General features: G+C 45.5%; 1 protein-coding gene across 4 annotated transcripts; it reads left to right on the top strand.

Moving 5' to 3' along the window:
* The first annotated feature begins 37 nt into the window (after positions 1–37).
* On the top strand, positions 38–16,290 carry ABHD4 (abhydrolase domain containing 4, N-acyl phospholipase B). 4 transcript variants are annotated; one of them, XM_033924495.1, is made up of 8 exons: positions 720–984; positions 1,553–1,564; positions 5,418–5,506; positions 6,540–6,912; positions 10,467–10,621; positions 10,894–11,005; positions 12,297–12,483; positions 12,701–16,290. In XM_033924495.1, exons 1-8 carry the CDS (start codon positions 926–928, stop codon positions 12,788–12,790), a joined length of 1,077 nt encoding a protein of 358 aa, XP_033780386.1. In that variant the 5' UTR covers positions 720–925; the 3' UTR covers positions 12,791–16,290. The 4 variants fall into 4 exon arrangements, with proteins under 4 accessions (XP_033780388.1, XP_033780386.1, XP_033780387.1 ...); XM_033924497.1 differs by lacking the exons at positions 720–984; positions 1,553–1,564 and adding an exon at positions 38–172 and having other exon boundaries at positions 12,701–12,848; XM_033924496.1 differs by lacking the exon at positions 1,553–1,564 and having other exon boundaries at positions 12,701–12,848.
* Positions 16,291–21,682: the final 5,392 nt, after the last annotated feature.

The raw sequence follows: 21,682 nt of genomic DNA, 5'->3' as shown, positions 1-21,682 counted from the left end.
AGAGAACAGGGGGAAAGGAACGCCGCGTCCGCAAATTCCGACGCCGGTTGCTCTACAGAGGGCAAACGGGAAAGGAAATGACTCCTCTGAAGAGGGCTGGCTGAGAACTAGCCGGAAGGTTTCCGCGAGACCGCTAGTCCCACAAGCCTTTGCGATGCAAGTCGAAGCCTGGGTAGGTGCTTCTCCATCTCACGTGATTTCTAGCGAACCAATAGGGACAGGCCCGATAACAAGTTAGGGTGGAATGTTCCCATGGTAACGCAGTAACTAGGTTGCATTCCACTTAGGGCTTTAACAGCATCGGACAAATCAATGTCCAGTAAATAAACGAAACGTCACATATAGTTGTGGATTCCTCTCCCTACCGTTGTTAAACCGAACAGCTCGTAGTGTCTGATTGTCGGGCGCTGCATGCAAAAAGAAGGGGAAGGGAGTTATTATCTGTTACACTGAGGATCCCAAATTTCCAGCGCGCCTTCCTAAAGAAGTTCCAAAAATAGCAAATTTGGGCAGAAACCAAGGGAGAAACCCCTCCTCGGGTGTCACCAAGGGCAAAACTAGGTCAATGACGTCAGTGACAAAAGTTCTAAAACATCCTGATTTCATAATCCCTGAGCCCCGCCCCATGCGCTCAGAAACCACGCCCACCGAGCCAAAGGCAACGGAAGGACCACGCCCATCGTCTGGCAACGGCCGCTGTAAGAAGCTTCTAAGCCCGCCTCCGCTCCGCTAGCCCCGCCCACGCCTCCGAATCGCCGATCGGACCCAACTTGTACCTATTGTAGCCCGGGATCCTGACCTCCTTTGTCCTCGTTGTGCTCCGCGTTCCGACCCCGCCCACCCCCATTGTGCTGCGCGTTCTGACCCCGCCCCGTCTCCCTCCCAGCGCTGCCCCGATCCGCGGGTTTTTTAGCCCGTTTATGTAATGCCCGGGATCGGCGAGGCGGAAGCAGGACGGATGGAGCCAGCCATGGCCGAGGACCAGTGAGTTTTTAGCCCCTTTTCTTCCCTGGGATGCCGAGGATCCTGTTCTCCCTCTTCTTCTGCTTTCTCAGGGCTGGGAGGGGTTCAGATCCCCCCCTTCTTCCAAATATCTTTAATTTTGATCCCCCTGGATTGGGATCCAAGGACTTCTGTAGTAAGGTTGGCATGAGCACTTATTCTCCAAGTGAACCACATTTATTGCAGCTTCCTTATGTGTTTTAATGACCTGTTTACCCCCTCTTTTACAAAGGTGTGCTATGCTTTTTAGGTGCGCTAAATATCGCACGCTAAACTCTAACATGCTTATCCTATGGACACGTTAGTGGTTAGCGCACCCATTGGTTCAGCGTGTGCTAAATCTGCGCTAAAAGGCTTTGCGCACCTTTGTAAAAGAGGGCCTTAGTTTCTTAAAAGAGTTTTGGGGGTGGGAGGGTGAAGAAGATTATCTGAGGTCTTTAATACTTTCTTGTTTAGTGATACTCTGATGAGGTGTTTGGGCTGGATCTCTCAGCCCTGATCTAGCAGGATAAGTGAATATAACATTAGGGTTATTATTTTTTTTTTTTAGGTATTATGCTTGGTGATTATAACCCCCCCCCCTTCCCCTCCCCCCAATCAATTCTACCCATGTTGCCGTTTGACAGGTCCCGGGAGAGAAGAGAGATGAAGATCAGAGGCAGAAAGGAAGAGGAGCCTGGCTTTGGTCCAAGTCATCTGGGTGGTTGTCATAAATACAACCTTTAAAAAACACACACACAATGATTCATGAATCCCCAGGCTCTTGTTCAGGGCAGCTAAGGATCTGAAAGAGGTTTCTGCCTCTCAGCTTGTAATGATGACTTTGCAGTTTTTGTATTTCCATAAGCACCTTTGCTCATAAAATTAGTTTATAATTATTATTGCTGGATGGCAGATGAGAGGACCATGACACAGGGGGATAAAGGGTCATACAAGATCAGAGTTTGCTATTTTATTATTTATGTAAGACGTGTACGAGTTATGCATACAGCTTTTGATCATGCATGGTCATTTGCAAACTACCTAATTTGTAAGCAATGTATACATTTTAAAACAAATCAAATATACCACTTCATCTAAACTTCTAGGCCATTCAGTTGAGATTGATTAACCTGCAGAAATGTAGCTAATATTATAAAGTCCCTACAGACACAATTACTGCAGCTCTAAGTGTGTGGAGAGAGAACAGTTCCATAACTGGGGCTTCTCCATTAAGAGCTTAATTCTGTAATGATACCTGGGTGCTTACATATACAGTATAAATGCTTTTTTTTTTTTTTTTTTTTTGCTATATTTATATGCGCTAGGTGTCAGTGGCTTAACCAAACCCAGTATTTTGCATAGGTTCATGGTTAACTTGGATAGACTGACCCCCCCCTCCCCCCAAGGATCTGCCTCTTGGCATTTGCACTCCTATCTCAGAACACCATCCCTTCCTGATGTAATTTGCAGACGTCTCCAGCAGTGATTCAGTTTTGCTGCCAGCACCGCCCCCCCCCCCCCCTGGGCTTCCCTTTGCTGTGTCCCTCCCTCATTGATATCACTTCCTGTCTGGCGGGACTGAGAAGAGACAGGTTCTGAGATAGGAGGGCAAATGGCGGGAGGCCACAGAGAGGAGAAAGGGGAGAAGGCAGTATAGTGCCACCGCTGGGTAAAGCCACCGTTAACTATGCCACTGTGAAGTGTACGTAACCGCAGGCGTCTAGTCTTAGTCTATCTAATTTTCACACGTAAGAATAGATTCAAGAACCGAAAAAAAGAAAATCATCGGAGCATTAGCCTATAAATAATGCTCCGAGTTTATAGATGGCGCATAGTGGTAGGATCAGTGCCAACTATGGGTGTGAGGATTTACACCAAGAGAAACCCATTGTAAATCCTAGTGTACCAGATAGTGAACGCCCCCCCTGACCCGCCCCCTTTTCAGCCACACACTGAATGATTTGCGCACAGGTTTTTTTTTTTAGAATAGCGTTTCAGCAAGTTGCATGCGCAGATCCTAATTGGAGCCAGTTGCAGTACAGTCCATTCTCGTTATTAACGCGCAAATTCGACTGCCCATGGTTGCATTAATTGCAACCAAATTCCCCATTTGTGCTGCTGTGTTTGCGTAGTTACGAACCGATGCTTCAAAGAAAAAGAAGCTTTTTTTTTTTTAATGCTTTCACTTTCACTTTGCGGCCAGGATTTGCTTCCAAGGTATGGCCCCCAAGCGTCGGGAGAGTGAATTACAGGTATTTCATGCAGGAACCTAACTTTTTCCCCATAGGATCCACTGTTCACTTTCCGCGGTTTTGAGGCGCAGTAGGAACTGCTGGAACCTAACCTCTATTTTCCCATAGGCTCCATATTTCATTATTCTCGATTTTGCGGTTCGCAAACATTTTTGAGAACTATACTGCCGTGAATAACGAGAACGGACTGTAATTGGTGGTTAGCGCCCAATTATTACTAGTTATCAGGTCGTTACTGGATTAAAAGGCACATGTAAATTGGCCACAAGTCCAGATTTGGGCATGCAGTTTTGGGCGCCATATATACAGTGACCTAGTAAGGGTAGGAGGCACCCAGGATGGAGGAGTCCCACCCCCCCCACTCCCGTGCCACCTGCTCATCCATGCCTCTCACTCCACACTTGCAATTACTATTTATTATTTCTATAGTGCTGAAAGGCATACGCAGCACTGTACATTTAAAAAAAAAATCTTTATTCATTTTCATATCTTATATCAAGTGTAAAATAGTTATCACAAAAAATTTTAAAAAATCACTTGACAATCTTACTTATAAACCTTAAAGTATAAAAGAAACCCTTCCCCCCCATTAACAATAAATCAATTAGCAAAAATCATATTTCCCACCTCACCTATATCTTTTTTTAAAAAATTCTTTATTTATTATAAATCATAAACAAGTGTACATAAATACATCCATTACAATTACAATATAACACTTGAAAATCTATATCATATGATCTAGAACAAAAATATATGCCCCCTCCCACCCACCCCTCTCAAAGCAACCTAAAATTCTTTAATCATTGTAAAACATGTACAATGTACATCAAATGTACAAATACACACATTATACTTCCAATATAACACTTGAAATTCTTCACAATCGTTTGAAAGAAAAACATCAATCCCCTCCCACCCACTCTTAAAGTAATTATAGCAAAAATTCAATATTAAATATACCCTACCCCATCCCCCAATGTGTAAATATAATCTCCCATAAAAAAAAATGATGTCTACTCATTATAGTACTTTTCCATTGGCCCCCAAATCTTTATAAAATTATTGTAAGTCCCTTTCTGCGTAGCAATAACTCTTTCCATCTTATAAATATGCCATAATGAGTTCCACCAAAAGGTATAATTAAGATTAGAGTAATTTTTCCAATTATTGGTTATCTTATATAATAACAAGGAGTTTAAGGTGTCTGATCATTAGAATATGTAATCAATGGCCCCCAAATCTTTTTAAAATTATGATAATTCCCTTGCTGTATAGCAAACAACCTCTCCATTTTATAAATATGACAGACTGAATTCCACCAAAAAGTATAATTAAGTTTAGTATAATCTTTCCAATTTCCAGTAATATGTTGCATGGCGACCCCCGTCAGTATCGATAATAGTTTATTATTATTTGCTGAAATCGGACTCTTAAATCTCATAGATGTATCAAATAATATAGTGTCATATGAAAGTGCAACATGATTTTCTAACAATGTATTAATTTGGAACCAAATTAACTTCCAAAAGGCATTTACATAGGGACAGAAAAAAATTAAATAATAATAGCACTGTACATTTTAACATACAATAGACAGTCCCTGCTCAGAAGAGCTTACAATCTGAGTGGGAGTTAAGAGTTGAAAATAGATTCAAAAAAGTGGCCTTTTAGCTTGGATTTCAACACTGCTAGGCACGCCGATCTAAAAGCCTAACTTAATACATCTTGCATAGAATCTGGTCTAATAGGTGTATATTATATCTGAACAGGTCCCTTCAGGTAACTGAAAAGTCCAGGATAAGGATTTTTAGTGTCAGGTGCTGGGGGTAAGAATTTAAAAGATTTAGGGGACTTAAAATCAAATCAAACTTCACTCCTACTTCAGCAGATATGTGCTCTCTCTGATAGCAGTGGGATTTCTGCTTGCACCAACCTTCCTGAACATGCAAGGGTGAGGCAGTTTGGATGAGAATAGGCACCTTTAGCCCGTAAATCAGGATATTTATGCCATTTCCCTGGATCACTGGTATCAGTGATCTGGTAATCTGAGAAGCGAGCTGGTCTTATCACGTGCATCTTTGCTTTCTTGTGCAGTGGAAACTCAGCTGACAGATGTGGGTTGGGACTTCTTAACCTCTTTCCATTCTTGTCATTTTTCTTCTTTCATTCTTTGTGCAGGCGGCAGAACTGGTTAACTGGCTGGATCCCCTCGTGGTGTCCCACATCCATGTCTCAGCTCAAAGCTGTGGAAACGAGAATCCTTCAGTGTGAGTGGCAGTCCCCTCGCCCCTCTTATGCAAAGGCAAGGGAAGTGAGAACGGAGAGCGTGGGAAGCACTGCTGAATAGGAATGAGGTGCATTGGTTGACGTGGGTGTGGTTAGAGTGAATGGGCTGGAGTGCAGTGTATTGGCAGACATGTCTGTGTGTCAGTGGGCAGTAGATGGATTAGAAGTAGTGGTACTTGGAGAGACCTCCCAGGAAAGAGACTTGGGAGTTCTGATCGACAAGTCGATAAAGCCGTCCGCGCAATGTGCGGCGGCGGTGAAAAGGGTGAACAGAATGCTAGGAATGATAAAGAAGGGAGATCAGAGAAGGTTATCATGCGGCTGTACTGGGCCCTCACCTGGAGTACTGCGTTCAGCACTGGTCGCCGTACATGAAGAAGGACACGGTACTACTCGAAAGGGTCCAGAGAAGAGCGACTAAGTTGGTTAAGGGGCTGGAGGAGTTGCCGTACTGTGAGAGATTGGAGAAACTGGGCCTCTTCTCCCTTGAAAAGATGAGACCGAGAGGGGACATGAAACATTCAAGATATTGAAGGGAATAGACTTAGTAAAGACAGGTTGTTCACCCTCTCCATGGTACGGAGAACAAGAGGACACTCGCTAAAGTTAGAAGGGAAAAGATTCCGTACAAACGTAAGGAAGTTCTTCTTCACCCAGGGAGTGGTAGAAAACTGGAACGCTCTTCTGGAGTCTGTCATAGGGGAAAACACCCTCCAGGGATTCAAGACAAAGTTAGACAAGTTCCTGCTTAACCAGAACATACGCAGGTAGGGCTAGTCTCAGGGAGCTGGTCTTTGACCAGAGGGCCGCTGAGTGAGCGGACTACTGGGCACGATGGACCACGGGTCTGACCCAGCAGTGGCAATTCTTATGTACTGTAGGGCAGGAATGAGGTGCGTTGGCAGAGCTTAATATGGGGGAGAAAGTGTCAGTACTGGAATCACAGGAAGCGCTATGAAGTATGATTGAATTGTGCTAATAGAAGGTGATAAAAGTGTCTCTTTTTCTCCTTAGGCATTAAGAACAAGTTTTCCACCCGCTACGTGTCCCTCCCAAACCAGAACAAGATATGGACGTTAACGGTGAGCCCTGAGTACAAGGACCGCACCCCGCTGGTGATGCTGCATGGATTTGGCGGGGGACTGGGCCTCTGGATCCAGAATGTAGACCATCTGAGCAGCTGGCGCACACTGCATGCTTTGGACCTCCTGGGCTTCGGCCGCAGCTCCCGACCGACCTTCCCCTATGACCCAGAGGGGGCCGAGGAGGAGTTTGTAAACTCCATAGAGAGCTGGAGGGAAGAGATGGGCATTCAGAATATGATTCTCCTGGGGCACAGCATGGGTGGCTTCCTGGCAACTTCCTATTCCATTAAATATCCCGAGAGGTAAGCAACAGATGGTGGAACAATTATTGGTTTACAGTAGAGAGCTGCACGGGAACGGGGATGACGGGAATCCCGCGGGACCCGCGGGTTCCCCCTTTGGGTCACGGGGATCCCGTGGGGACGCCCCCTAGGGTCGCGGGGATCCCGTGGGGACGCCCCCTAGGGTCGCGGGGATCCTGCGGGGTTGGATCGCAGCGGGGTTGGTCGAGCCGCGAGGGTAGTCTCCTTCTCCTTACCTGCCCTGTCGCAGCACACATCCGACCGGAAATCTTCCCGATGTCAGCGCTGACGTCGGAGGGAGGGCTTAAGCAAAGCCTTCCCTTCCTCCGACGTCAGCGCTGACATCAGGAAGACTTCCGGTCGGCTGTGTGCGGCAGGGCAGGTAGGAAGAAGGCAATGGCGTACGAAAGAGGGGGGAGGGGGCGGTCCGCCCCGGAGAATGTGCACAGCCGGTCAGGTCCCCCGATCGACCGACAACAGGCCCGGCCGACAAATCTCCCTGCCCTGTAGCCGCGAATCTAAATTACCTCTTACAGCAGCTTCACTACTCCAGCTGCTGTAAGAAGGTAATTTAGATTCGCGGCTACAGGACAGGGAGATTTGTCCGACCGGGCCTGTTCTGTTGTCGGTCGGGTGCAAAAGCGCCACAAAGGTGGAGGCAGGGAGGGAGGAAAGGTGGAGTGGAAAAGAAAAGACGCTTAAGGGGGGAGAAGGCCGCTGAAAGTACTGGGGAAGACAAAGGGGTGGAAAAGAACGCTGAAAGGACATGGGGTAAACGGGAGGAAGGGGGGGGAAGGACCCTGAAAGCACTGGGGAAGACAAAGGGGTGGAGAATGCCACTGAAAGGACATGGGGAAGACAGAGGGGGGAGAAGGCCGCTGAAAGGACATGGGGAAGGCAGAGAGGGGAGAAGAATGCTGCCTGACAGGACATGGGAAAGATGGTGGGGGAGAAGGACACTGAAAGGAAATGGGGAAGAGGGAATGGGAAGAAGACAGAGGTGCCAGACTATGGGGGGAGCGGAGGGAAAAAGATGGGTGCCAGACCAATTTGGGAGGGGGGAGAAAGGGAGAGGCACAGTAACAGAGCAAATGGAAGACACAGAGAGAAGAGAGGCAGTGGATGGAAGGAATTGAATGAGAACTTGAAGAAAGCAGAAACCAGGCAATAAAGGTAGGAAAAAAATTATTATTATTATTTTTTTTTGCTTAAGGATAAAGTAGTATATTAGTTGTGTTGATAAAAATTTATAAACATTAGAGGCTCTGGTAGAAACCCGTTTACAAAGTATGTATTCTTCCCAATTAATATTTCCAAATTAATAAAGTCTTTTTGCTTATTTTTAAATGGGTTTCTACCAGAGCCTTTAATTCAGTAGCATAATTAAATGAAATAACTATTTCTGTAGTTTATAGGGACGGGCGGGGACGTAGGGGATTCCTCGCGGGGACGGGTGGGGACGGAGGGGATTCCTCGCGGGGACGGGTGGGGACGGAGGAATTCCTCGCGGGGACGGGTGGGGACGGGTGGGAGTCCTCACGGGGACGGGTGGGGACGGGTGGGACTTTGGCGGGGACGGGTGGGGACGGGTGGGATTTCTGTCCCCGCGCAACTCTCTAGTTTACAGTCTGGACAAAATTAACGAGAAGGATGTATGATCAAGAAGGATATGTGGGCTAGTGTAGTGATTTTCAAGACTTCCCGGACCCCATTGCTCATGCTTGCTCTCCCTTCCTCAGCCCAGACTATTGTCCTAATTTTAAAAGTAGAACAAATTGCCTTATGTTTAGCTATTGGCCTATAGTTATAACCGAATCTGCCTTAGCTGTTCTAACATGGATCTGATCCATTCTTTTTGGAAAGATATAGGCCCAGATTCACTAACCTGCCCGATCGGGCCCGATCCAGGCAGGTTCGACGAATTTAGGAACAAAAAATATGCAGATGGGGGCGATCGGAGGAACGCCCCATCTGCCTGCACGTATCGCTGTTGTGCGATCCCGCGCATGTAGATGGTCTGCGCGTGCCCATCCGAGACAACTTTTTTTTTTTTTTTAATTTAAAACTTTTTTTGCTAGTTTTTAGCCCTGCGAGCCCGTGGTTTTAACCCACTTTAAACCCGCAGGTTAAAACCATGGGCTCATGGGAAGAGCAGGAGAATGGTGATGTGGCAGGAGAGATTTGGGGAAGATCGAGGCAGAGCAGGGCAGCATGTGGGGCGAGCAGGCAGGAGAGACTGCGGGGCTTCCAGTCGGAAAGATGTTTTCAACTGGTCCCCAGCAGTCGCTTCTTCAGGTGATCGGCCAGCCCAGTTGGATCAGATTGATTGTGTTGTGAATCGCGTCCCAGCCTACTTTGCATGCGTTTCACCTCATTTGCATGCACAGATTCGAAGCGGATGGCAGGAGAGGTAAGTGAATCCGTCCGGAGGAAAATTTGATAGTAAGGGGGTCGCAAACCGATCGGTACACAATTGGTTTGCTTTGTGAATCTAGCCCATAGTGAGTAAGAATAGGTGATAAATTTTCAGGGACGTGGACAATTCTCAGCAGGGCCCCCCGAGAATCATCTTTGGCACCATTACTATTAAAATAGTCTGCGCCCCCTTGTGGAGGTGATCTGTTCCTTCTGGTTTTCTCTGTTTGTATGCCAATGATATCCAGGCGGTGGTTCCACTCAGGAAAGATATACAGCCTAAATCTATAAAAGGCGCTAAAAACTACGTGCACAATTTAATTGAATAATGAACCAAATAGCTCAGGTAATTGGGATCTTAACATTATCAGTGCTAATTGGAATTAATTAAAATTTATGCAAGTGGTTTGGATGCGGGTTTTGGCCAGGGCCTCCAAAACCAGCGTCGGTCACATGTCAGTTGCAGAATCGTGACCACTTGTAAAGTAGATACCTGAAATGGAGGCCAGGGTTCTTCTGCCTACTTTACACAAGAATCGTGTCCACAGCGGATCCTATGGTCACTTCTGGCACAAGCCACACTCACTTTGACCATAGGTTCCGGTTGGAACCCCTGTGGAAGCGATTCTCGTGTAACAGGACAGGGCATCGGCAGCCTGTTCAATAATAAGTGCCCGCAGGCGCCTAATTTAAAAAAAAACTTTGTTTTTAAACAACGCAGTCAATTGCGTCGTTTAATGCCAATTAAACGAATTAAGCTAGGCAGCGGTAGGATGCGTAACATCACCAAACGTTCGGCGTCCTACAAGAATCAGGGCCTAAGTGTTTCCATGTGGATCCACAGATTTACCTGCTCCAGGTCTCCTTCACTGTTTTGTCCTCCAATGTCTACCCCTGGAGGTTTGTTCAAACAGCCTCCATCCTTTTATTGAAGAAACAGTTCCTTCTGTTATTATTATTATTAGTCTGCTCCCTTGAAGCCTTCTATTGTTTCTTGTTCAGCATTTATACTTTCCAAGGCATTTGAATGCTATGCTGATGGTCATCCTCCTCGTGACGCCACTGCATTTACAGGAAACAATGAGCTCATAGTCTCTAAGCTCTTCTGCTGACCGTTGCCTTCACTCCTCTTTCTACAGGGTGAAGCATCTCATTCTGGTGGATCCCTGGGGCTTTCCCCAGATGCCCACAGATCCCGATGAAATCCGGAGGCCCCCAACCTGGGTGAAAGCTCTAGTCGCTGTTTTTGGGCGTTCCAACCCCCTGGCAGTATTGAGAGTGGCGGGTCCCTGGGGTAAGTGGGTGCAAGTTAGGTTTATCCTTGTAGAGCTGTGAAATAACCCCTAACCTCTCTCCTAGGGCCCCTTTGACAAAGCCACGGTACTGATGCTGCCGCTGTAAACGAACCAAAACCAATTCAATTCCTATAGACATAAGAATTGCCACGCAGCAGCATTGCTACAGTGGCTTTGTCTCTCCTCTCTGTCATTGCAAGTGCGCCATGAGCTCCTTTTCCCTGCTGTGTTTCATGCTTGCACTCACTTGACCCCCCTCCTTGCTTCACAGGCCCAGGTCTAGTACAGCGGTTCCGACCCGACTTCAAAAGGAAGTTTGCAGACTTCTTTGAGGATGATACGATTTCAGAATATATTTACCACTGTAATGCACAAACTCCAAGGTAAGGAAATGAATAATGGTGAGGTCATCTTTATTAACAGTAATATTCTGTTCTGTAATAAGGCCATCCTTGTACACAGAGCTGTACAAGATGATACACAATGCTTCAGTACCTGAAAGAGCCAACAAGTACAGTTGATGCCTGGAATGCGCTCCTGAGGGAAGTGGTGGAGAGGAAAACGGTGACAGAGTTTAAAAAAGCATGGGATGAATACAGAGGATCTCTAATCAGAAAATAATGGTATATATTGAAGAGCTAAGGTCAGCACAGGACAGACTTGCACGGTCTGTGTCATGTACAGTGGTACCTCGGTTTACGAGTGCCCCAGTTTGCGAGTGTTTTGCAAGACGAGCAAAACATTTGCAAACTTGGTGCCTCATAAACCGAGCTTGCCTCGCTGTACGAGCGCCCCACCCCCGCGATCCGGCATCCCTCCCCCCCCTCAGCAGTCAATGACACCCTTTACCCGACTTGGCACCAGTGCCGGTGCCCAAAGATCCTCCCTCTTCTGGCGCGGTCTGGGCTGGGCGGTGCGTTGGAGATCCTCCTTCATCTGGGCTGGGCTGGGCTGGGCTGGACTGGCTTGGCTTTGAGCATTTGCGCATGCTCAAAGCCTTCTGGTCTCGCTCTCAAGCGAGACCAGAAGGCTTTGATCATGCGCAAATGCTCAAAGCCAGTCCAGCCCAGCCCAGCCCAGAAGAAGGAGGATCTCCAACGCACCGCCCAGCCCATGCTCGGGGGGGGAGTAGGATCGCGGTGGAGGGGGGGATGCCGGATCGCTGGGGGGGGGTTTGGAACAGCGTCGGATTCCTCAAGGGGGGGGGAGAATGGAGCAGCTTCGGTAGCCTCGGGGGGGAGGGAGGTGGAACCAATCAAAACAGTTTCCCTTACTTCCTATGGGGAAACTTGCTTTGATAAACGAGCAATTTGGTTTACGAGCATGCTTCTGGAACAAATTATGCTCGTAAACCAAGGTTCCACTGTAAATGGCCATTCAGTTGAGGATGGTTTAGATGAGCTGGAGTGAGCTTCGATGGAGACTCCAGTAGATGCATAATACCGAGCAGAGCTCTGGGTTTCTGGCCCAGAAATATCTTAAGAAAAAGAACAATTTAAATGAAAGCATTAAATTATAGAGAGTGTATGTTTGGGCAGACTGGATGGCCCATTCAGGTCTTTATCTGCCATCATTTACTATGTTTTTAAAAAATGTTTTGAGAATAGGGAGACTGAAATTCTGACCTCTCCAGCATCTTTGGCCTCACTACTCCTGGTTCTCTCTTCTTGACAGTGGTGAGAGCGCATTTAAAACCATGATGGAGAGGTTTGGTTGGGCCAAGAGACCGATGATGTCTCGGATCCACCTGATCCCCAGGGATTTCCCCATCACCTTTGTGTATGGAGCTGAGAGCTGGATCGATCTCAGCACAGGGGAGAAAATGAAGAGGGAGCGGCCAGGATCCTACGTCAAAACTGTGGTAATGTTTCTAGGGAGAACAGAGGAATCCAGAGAGAGAGAGACAGATAACGGAGGAAGAGTAAAATGAGTGAGGGAAGAGAAAAGGGAGAGACAAGAGTTAATGAGGTGGTGATGATGAAGGGTGAGAGAGTTCACAGATCTAAGGGGGGGAAGCTGGGGAGGTTTGGGATGGGGGAGTGGCTTATCTTTTCTAACTGTTTCTATTATTGCCTTAGGCTATCGAGGGAGCATCTCACCATGTCTACGCCGACCAACCTGATGAGTTCAATGTCGTCGTGCGGGATGTTTGCGATGCTGTGGACTAATGGCAAGAATTAAACGAGTGATTGCAGGGAAAAGAGCACTGAACAGAGAGGGAGAGAGAGCACGGCCACAACAGAGGACTGGTGATGGTTTCAGGCTGTTAAAGTAGGATGCGTCCCTCTGGGACAGTAGCAGGAGAAACCCTGGAACTGGACTTCTGCCCCTCTAAATTGGGCATTAGCTCGCATCCTTTCATCCTCCCATTTCCTAGGCAGTGGCCTAGTAAGGGAGGCCAGGGGGGGTTAAGTGTCCCAGGTGCCGTCTTCGCAGGGGGTGCCAGAACCCAATGTCTCACCTCCTCTCTGCCCCCACCCCCAACGTACCACTTTAAATGTTCTCCGGCACGAGCAGTATCTTCCACTTGCTGCTCGTGCTGGTTTCAGCTCCCTTCTGATGTCACTTCCTGGTCAACTGGACCAGGACGTGATGTCAGAAGGGAGCCAAGGTCTGTGCGAGCAGCAGGTGGAAGATACTTTTTCTGCTGACAAACGTTTCAAGAGGTACACGGGAGGGGGGGTCCAAGTGGCGTGGAAAAGTGGGGGGCACACAACGTGGTGATGCTGGGCGCCATATTTGTGCTTTGCTTTGTACAAGGCAAATAACAAATACAATACTATACAACCTCCCTTGTTATGCCACTGCTCCTAGGCTAGGCTCTTTCAGCCTTTTATCCAGTTTTATCATTGGCTTCTATCTAGCATTACGTAAGTGTCCTTTCCTTATTCCCCATTGCTGGGTATTTGCAGGGTGATCAGCAGCTGAAGGGAGCCTGTTCTGGGACAGCCTTTAAAGGGGGTAGAGGAGACTCTAGGGCTGATCCTTCCCCCTCTCCATCCAGGAGGCATCTAGTATTCTGATGCTTTTTTCTTTCATCTCCTCCCCTGCTTTCTTTCTCTGCCACTGTGCTTTACAAGGAAAGTGTTACTATATATGGTATCAGCAATGGGCTTGTAGAGGGCATGGAAGTATAATGTTTTATGCCACACAGCAGTAGCTGCTCTTTGCTCCCTGGAAGCCCAACAAGCCAAAACAGTCCAACCCCTTCCCCCTTGAAGTAATTATGGAGCAGATCCCCATTTTTTTATTGTAAGCAGTGCAAGGTGGATTAGCTATTTAATAGTGCCATCAAGTGGTGTTTTGGGGAATTGCACATGCATTTTGAGGTTTTTTTGCCATATTTTTGAAAATTTTATGCAGAGCTTGGTTCCTTTATTTTCTATGAATGCATTGTTCTTAAGAATTTGAGCATGTCTGTTTTTTGTTCCAAAATAAGAAAATGAAAACCCAAAAACTTTCCCCCTCCTATATTTTTTTTCTGGAAACTTTGCCCACTCATTCCTTCCCCTTGTCTAGACCTGGCACATTTCATTATCTAAACACAACAACAAACCAAAGCATTAAAACCAAACACAAAATTGGCATGAAAAGAAATGTTTGATTCTCTATTCCTTACAGGAATATTATTACAGAGTTATAGCATTATTTGAAGTTCATTGTGCCAAAAATATGCTTTACCCTCTGACCCTTTCTATGTCCTCGTAAGTGCCTACGTTATCTTTGAACAGCATCACTACCTCACCAAACCAACTGGCCCCCTTGCCAACAGGTCAAGACTGATGTGCCCATTTGCTGAAGTATTGCGCTCTCAAGCGCCAAGAAGACTTTAGGTGTGCCTTTGCAAATAAGCACAATAGCTGACTTTACAATCGCTGCACAATCGCTTCAGCTCAGAGAACATGGTCAGCAAAGAGGAAAACTGCCACCAGATGCAAGCGCTGTGTTTTCTTTCACGGACAGCTCGCCCCACACAGGGGTCGGTGTGAACTGGTATTTCCTAAAGGTTTTAGCTAAGTGTTTTGATGATATGACCAGTTGTAGCATCGGCATAGAATGCATTGTGATTGCTCTGGTCTGTCTCTCCAACTCCATCCTTCTCTTTCTCCCAGTATTCTTTTTGTTTCTGTTTCTTTACCCCTTGGCTCTCTTGCCCTCTGCCTCTCTCATGCATTGTGGCTACAATCCTCTCTCAACTAATGGTCAGTGCTAAAAGTGGCCTGCTATGAGAGATGAAAGGGTTTCGTTACTTGCTGCCTTTCTAACCCTGGTGATGCTGTTAGTTATAGAAGTATCAGACATAAAAGTGTTTCTCTATGCCTACAGACACTGGAGCCCTCTTCCAGCACGTCTCCTACCCTTGAGTGGGCATGAAAACCACTTTTGTTTTATGTAATTGGACTTTTAGCTATTGGTTTAAATTTGTAATTGCTATAAATATTTGTAAAATAGCTGCTTTGTTTAATTTATTTAAAAAAGAAAACTGTTCTGTGTATCCTTTGGGGTGATCGTTTGTCTCTATGGATAACCAGAAGGGTCAAAGTTCCAAACCGTTTGCACTGGCAAATAGCAAAGGAGGGGGCTAACTTTTCTTACCAGAAACTTGCTTTTCCTCTCTCAACTTAAAAGGGTGCCTGCTTTTCTAGGGTGGACCTGTTTCCCTGAGGCCCCCTCCCCCCCAGTACCTCCATGCAGGTACAAGGCAGGTAGCTGCTTTCAGAACATGCACTTTAGCTAACTTGCAAAGAGAAACTACTTTACTGTTTTTGTTTCAAAATTTAAAATAAATATCCCCTCGTTTTACAAGTATACAGAAATTTGAAAGCTGCCTTTTCAAAGGAGTCATTTTGTCCTCTTGCCGATGAAACTTTAAACCAGGCCTGCACAACTCCGGTCCTCGAGGGCCGAATCCAGTCGGGTTTTTGGGATTTCCCCAGTGAATTTGCATGAGATCTATTTGCCTGCACTGCTTCCATTGTATGCATATTGATCTTATGCATATTCATTTGGGAAATCCTGAAAACCTGGCCTGGCGAAGGCCGAAGTTGTGCAGGCCTGCTTTAAACTAACGTGTTTTATCAATTTGGCAACAAGCAAAACTGCTCAATCTCTGAAGTAGTGGGAGAATTTGTCATTCTTTTCCTGTTTCCCTTCCTGGACCCTGGGAAGGCAGCAACTTGCATCTAAGATGGTTTTGCTAATTTTTTTTTCATAGTACAACGTGGCCAAGGTTGTACGTTCTTTCAGCCTTTCCAGAGACTCATGTGCATGGTCACTGTGGCCTTAAGATAACAGTTCCTGTGCCTAATCACAGCCCTGGCCCCAAAGTAGGAGAGAAATACAGAAAAGGCTACACTTAACAAAATGTTCTAATTGGGGTCACTTTGGATTATTATCTTTCTGCTGTATTGATTTTCATATATTAATAATTCAGTGTTTTGCTTCACAAACCAGAAAGTATTTTTCTAAAAAATAAACAAACCCTGACAAATTATGTCAGAAGAGAATATTGACAGTCTTTGACAGTATCTGACCAGACTTACTTATAATGTATATATATATTTGAGGTTTTCTTCTGTGTGTTTTAACAGATATAACTTTTATGTCACTGACCAGTCTGGTACCTTTGTAACTTTTTTTTCTACTTGTAATAAAAAAGAAGGGGCAATTTGTGTTTTGCATTTCACTGCCCTCCTGGCTGAGGTTCTGGTAACATCTCACACCCTGTTGAAATTTGGGTTCTGTTGTGTAAATCGGTGAACACCTAGCTTGTACAAAGATGCTAACCATAAGCTCTGACTTTGCAGAATGAGCTGTACGGGGCTGCTGTTACGAAATATCCTGGGATCGGAAGCATGGAATATTGTTACTATTTAGGTTTCTGCCAGGTGCTTGGGACCTGGATTATTTGCTGCTGGAAGCAGGATACTGGACTACGTGAACCGTTGGTCTGATCCAGTAGGGATAGTCTTATGTTTTTATGATATAGGTGAGGTGGTTGTACTGGGTGCTGTGCAATGGAAGATGCCAGTAGCTGAGAGGGCTGCAATTCATGCACCAGGCAGGGAGAAGAGAGAGAGCATCCAAGAGCTGAGGAGAAGAAATGCATCACTCCCTATCCTGTACCAAGCAGGGGAGTGAAGAGAGCTCACCCACCCTACTCCCTACTCAGCTCCCCCAAGGACCTGTAGATCTTGACAGGTCCTTCTAAGAATTCCACCTGCTTTGCCAATGGCTGTGGGCCTGTGTGCATTCTGCACGGATCAACAAACCTTGATGGAATCTGTCAAGAGTTCACTCCCAAACCTCTTCCTTTTTCAGTGATCCACATTTCCACTGTGAGGCAATGTTTGGAACTGAAGTTGCTAAGTTTCAGCCATTCTTTCTCACCATGGTAACAGAATCTGTTTTAAAAAGTCCCTGGATGAAAGTTACTGGCCAGTGATTAGCCCTTCCTGATGCAGAAACCCAGCCAGTGGGCCGGTGGAGACTTATCCCACCTTGGAGGGGGAGGCTCAGGACATCATCATCAGGTAGAGATAGTGGAGCTGTATGAGATGCTGCTGTGGGAGAGGGTCTTTGTGCAGCTGAAGCCACCAGTTCCATCAGAAATAATTTTTAGATTTGTGCTACGATGGAGGAAAGGCAGATTTCTCCTCTGTACTTTCACACCATACTCCATTGAGTTTCAGCTGGTTTCCCAAGAAACCAGATTGTCTCTGGCTGGTGGTAGACGTAAATGTGCCTATTACTAATTGCCCATACTGACCAGGAATTATACAGTCCTTTCAATAGCTGGAGGTAACGGACTGTAGTATGCATTATTTCCACAAGAGGGTGCCGTTGCCCAACCTATACTAAGGCCCTCTTTTACTAAGGTGCGCTAACCAATTAGCATGCGCTAAACGCTAACGCATGCATGTTAGTCTATGGATGCATTAGGGTTTAGCGCATGCTAGAGGGGGTAAAGTTTGCTCCTTTCTGTTCGAGACCAGACTTGCTTGATCTCAGAGCTGAGCTCAGGTAGGAGAAACCCTCCTTGGATGATTCTGCCCAGATCCCAGGAATAATTTCAGTTCACAGCAAATATGAGAACCTAAAGCAGGGGTAGGGAACTCCAGTCCTCGAGAGCCGTATTCCAGTCAGGTTTTCAGAATTTTCCCAATGAATATGCATGATATCTATTTGCCTGCACTGCTTTCAGTGCATATTCATTGGGGAAATCCTGAAAACCTGACTGGAATACGGCTCTTGAGGACTGGAGTTCCCTACCCCTGACCTAAAGCGTCTTCCCTAGCTTCCTCCTCCTCTCTTCATTGGCTCTGGCCAAGTTAGGACAGTCGGGGTCCCTGAGAGTTGTTCCATGCGCCGTTTTCTGTTGACGTGTCCTATCGCCTGGAACTTTGTGAATTTGCCCTTCCAGGCTTTCCCCTGCTGTAGCAGACATGGACAACGTTAACCACATCAGATGAAGGCAGGCAGAACAAAGACTGGGCATGTGCACGAAACCTTCAGGGGCATGTGCACGAAACCTTCAGGGACATGGGCTTGGGGTTAAAGACAGGCAAGCTGACTCGGAATTTTGTTTCTCTATAAAACAGGATAATTGCTAGACTAAGTTCAGATTTCTATTCCAAACACACCCTGAAGAGGTTTGTAGACCTCAGAGTAAAGGTACCTTCAGGTGCAATTGTATACCTGAGTAATTGGTTAGTGTGGGGGGGGGGGGGTACCATCTATATTAAAAATTTTATTGCTCTAAGCCAAATTGACCTCTTGGGATATCAATATATTTATTATTAAAAAACAAACAAACCCATAAATATTGCAGCCCTTTGATTCCAATCAAGGAGCTTTTATCATTGTTTCAACTTAAAGCAGGGGTTCTCGACCCAGAGACCTTAGGACACAGCAAGACGGTCTGGTTTTCAGGATATTCACAATGAATACATCTGAGAGCCAGTGAAGAGAATCCCTGACATGCAAGAGGAGGAGGAAGCTAGGGAAGATGCTTTAGGTTCTTATATTTGCTGTGAACAGAAATTATTCCTGGGATCTGGGCAGAATCGTCCAAGGAGAATTTGCCCTTACTGAGATCAAGCAAGTCTAGTCTTGAACAGAAAGGGGAACACAAAAGCGTCCTTACACAAATGCAGAAGAAAGAGGAGTAGATGGACTGGATGTGATCAGGTTTATTACTAACAAGCAAAAAAGAGAAATACAGTATAATCTAATCTAATCCTTAGGTTTGTATACCGCATCATCTCCACGTTCGTAGAGCTCGACGCGGTTTACAGTAGGAGAAATAGGAAGGAACTACAACAGAGGGTTAGAGGTAGAAGTGTGAAGAAAATTTAGAGGACTTGGGATGCCAAGATAGAAGAGTTTCCTTGATTCCTAAGTTGGAGGGAGACTTACATTTTTTGAGAAAAGCCAGGTTTTCAGATGTTTGCGGAAAACTTGGAGAAAGCTCAAGTTCCGAAGAGGGGAGATAAGGTTGATCCAGAGCTCAGTGATTTTGAAGTGGAGGGAGGTCCCTAGCTTTCCTGTGTGGGAAATGCCTTTTAGCGAGGGGAAGGATAGTTTTAATTTGTGGGAGGATCTGGTGGTATTAGGGTTTGAGGAATTCCAAGAAAGAGGGATAAGGGGAGGAAGGATACCATGTAGGATTTTGAAAGTTAAACAGGCGCATTTATAGTGGATCCTGGCGATTATCGGAAGCCAGTGGAGCTTGGCCAGGAGCGGGGAGACATGGTCAAATTTACTTTTAGCGAAGATGAGCTTGGCTGCGGCATTCTGAATCCGTTGGAGTCTGTGGAGGTTTTTCTTAGTTAGGCTTAAGTAGATAGAGTTGTAATAGTCCAATAAAATTGCCTTCTTCAGGGGGTCCTTGACTGGGAAAATAACAAGGTGCCAGAACCATACACCACATCAGATGCTAGAGAATGGCAAAAGAAACATCAGAGATGAAAAGCACACATAGCACATTGAAATATCTTTATCAGAAGCTTCTATACCACTACTAATGACTGGGGAGTCAATTCAGAGCGGTTTTGCACAGTAATCATAGGACGCCAACAATGAGTTTGAATGCTAATGTGTTCCCAGTCAAGGACCCCTGATGAAGGTATTTTTTCATATGCCAAAACATGAACCGTGTAGGGTTCCACCTACCTTTCGGTTCTACCCCATCTCTACAATATGCCAGCAATTGGTTTACTGTATCTTTAAGACTGATCTGAGTATCATAGATGATTCTGCATCACAGATTAGCGCCAACCAGAGACTATTTGTGATTATTATTTGTTATACTGTATTTTGTTTTTATATGTTTTGCTTGTTAGTAATAAACCTGATCACATCCAGTCTCATCCACTTCTGCATTTGTATATGCAGGACGTTTATATGTGAGCATTGAGGTTTTTCTGTTTGTTTTGTTTAGAACAGAAAGGAACAAACTTTAGTATAGGCTGAGCAATGGCACCCTCTTGTGGACATAATGCATACTACAGTCCTTCCAGCTATTGAGAGGACTGCCCACAATTCCTGGTCGATATAGGCAATTAGTACATGGCATAGGAGTTTCTAAAAGGGATTAATAAGGCACATTTACTTCTACCAACAGCCAGAGACAATGTACTTCCTGGGAAACTAGCTGAAACTCAAATTTATCTCAGTCATATTCAATGTGAATATCCTGAAAATCTGATAGCTGGATGTGTCCTGAGGACTGGGTGGAGAACTCCTGCTTTAAAATGGGGGGGGGGGGGGGGAATGCTAGAAGCTCCTCAATTGGAGTCAAAGGGCTGCAATATGAGCTTTACCCAACAGATGGCACCTTTACTCCACTGAGGTCTGCAAACCTCTTCAGGGGACATCCTTGCTGATTGCAGAGACAGACCAAAGTTTACTGTCACCTAAACTCCAAGGCTGGAAAGTCCCCTTCCACGGTAGAGTCACCCATGTTTCTGGTGATGTATTTGGGAATATAAATCTGAATATATTCTAGCTATTATTCTCCTTTGTAAATGAAAGAAGTTACAAAAAAAAAAAAAAAATCACATTTAGCTTCTACGTTTCATTTTTAATTGTAATTCTTTTAATCCCATGTGAAAAGGGATGAGAGGATCACAGAGAGTCTTGTATCCAATGTATTGATAGAAAAAACTTTTTAATTGCTTCTGCTGGGATTTTTGAGTGCAGAAGTGTTTCTTCCATTAGAAAGACTGAAAAGGGAGGAGGTCCAACTCCACTGAGACCTAGGTACTTTGGGCCAGTTCTCAGATGACAAATTTACTAAAGAACCACTTCGTTATTGTTCTAGGGTTGGTCAGAGTAGAAAAATAATGCATTATGTCTAAGATCTCTGTCTGTCTGTCTTTCATTCTATGTCTCTCGTTCTCTCCTGTTTCTCTCGTACTCTCTTTGTCTCTGTCTCTCATTCTCTGTCTTTCTCATTCTTTCTCTCATTCTCTGTCTCTCGTTCTCTCTGTCTCTCTCGTACTCTCTTTCTCTGTCTCTTATTGTGTGTCTTTCTCATTCTTTCTCTCATTCTCTCTATGTCTCTCGTTCTCTCTCATACTCTCTGTCTCTCATTCTCTATGTCTCTCGTTCTCTGTCTCTCATACTCTCTCTCTGTCTCTCATTCTTTGTCTCTCTCATTCTATGTCTCTCGTTCTCTGTCTCTCGTACTCTCGTTCTGTCTCTCATTCTGTCTTTCTCATTCTCTCTATGTCTTTCGTTCTGTCTCCCTCTCGTACTCTCTATCATTCTCTGTCTTTCTCATTCTCTCTATGTCTCTCGTTCTCTCTGTCTCTCTCGTACTCTCTTTCTCTCTGTCTCTCATTCTCTGTCTTTCTCATTCTCTCTCTCTGTCTCTCATTCTCTCTGTCTCAATACCAGAGCTTTGTAAAAGGAGCTCAAAACAGCTGTTGTTCCTGGGACTCACAAAGTTTAAATTTAATCTAAAATATTTTAATCCCTTACAGGTTCTGCAGTTGGTAATCTAGTTCCTTCACACAGATATTTTCTCTCTAGAAGAGAGAAAGATAGGAAGAGAG

Source organism: Geotrypetes seraphini, chromosome 16 (genome assembly GCF_902459505.1).
Source record: "Geotrypetes seraphini chromosome 16, aGeoSer1.1, whole genome shotgun sequence".
Classification (NCBI taxonomy): domain Eukaryota; kingdom Metazoa; phylum Chordata; class Amphibia; order Gymnophiona; family Dermophiidae; genus Geotrypetes; species Geotrypetes seraphini.
This window is presented reverse-complemented; position numbering and strand designations above follow the sequence as displayed.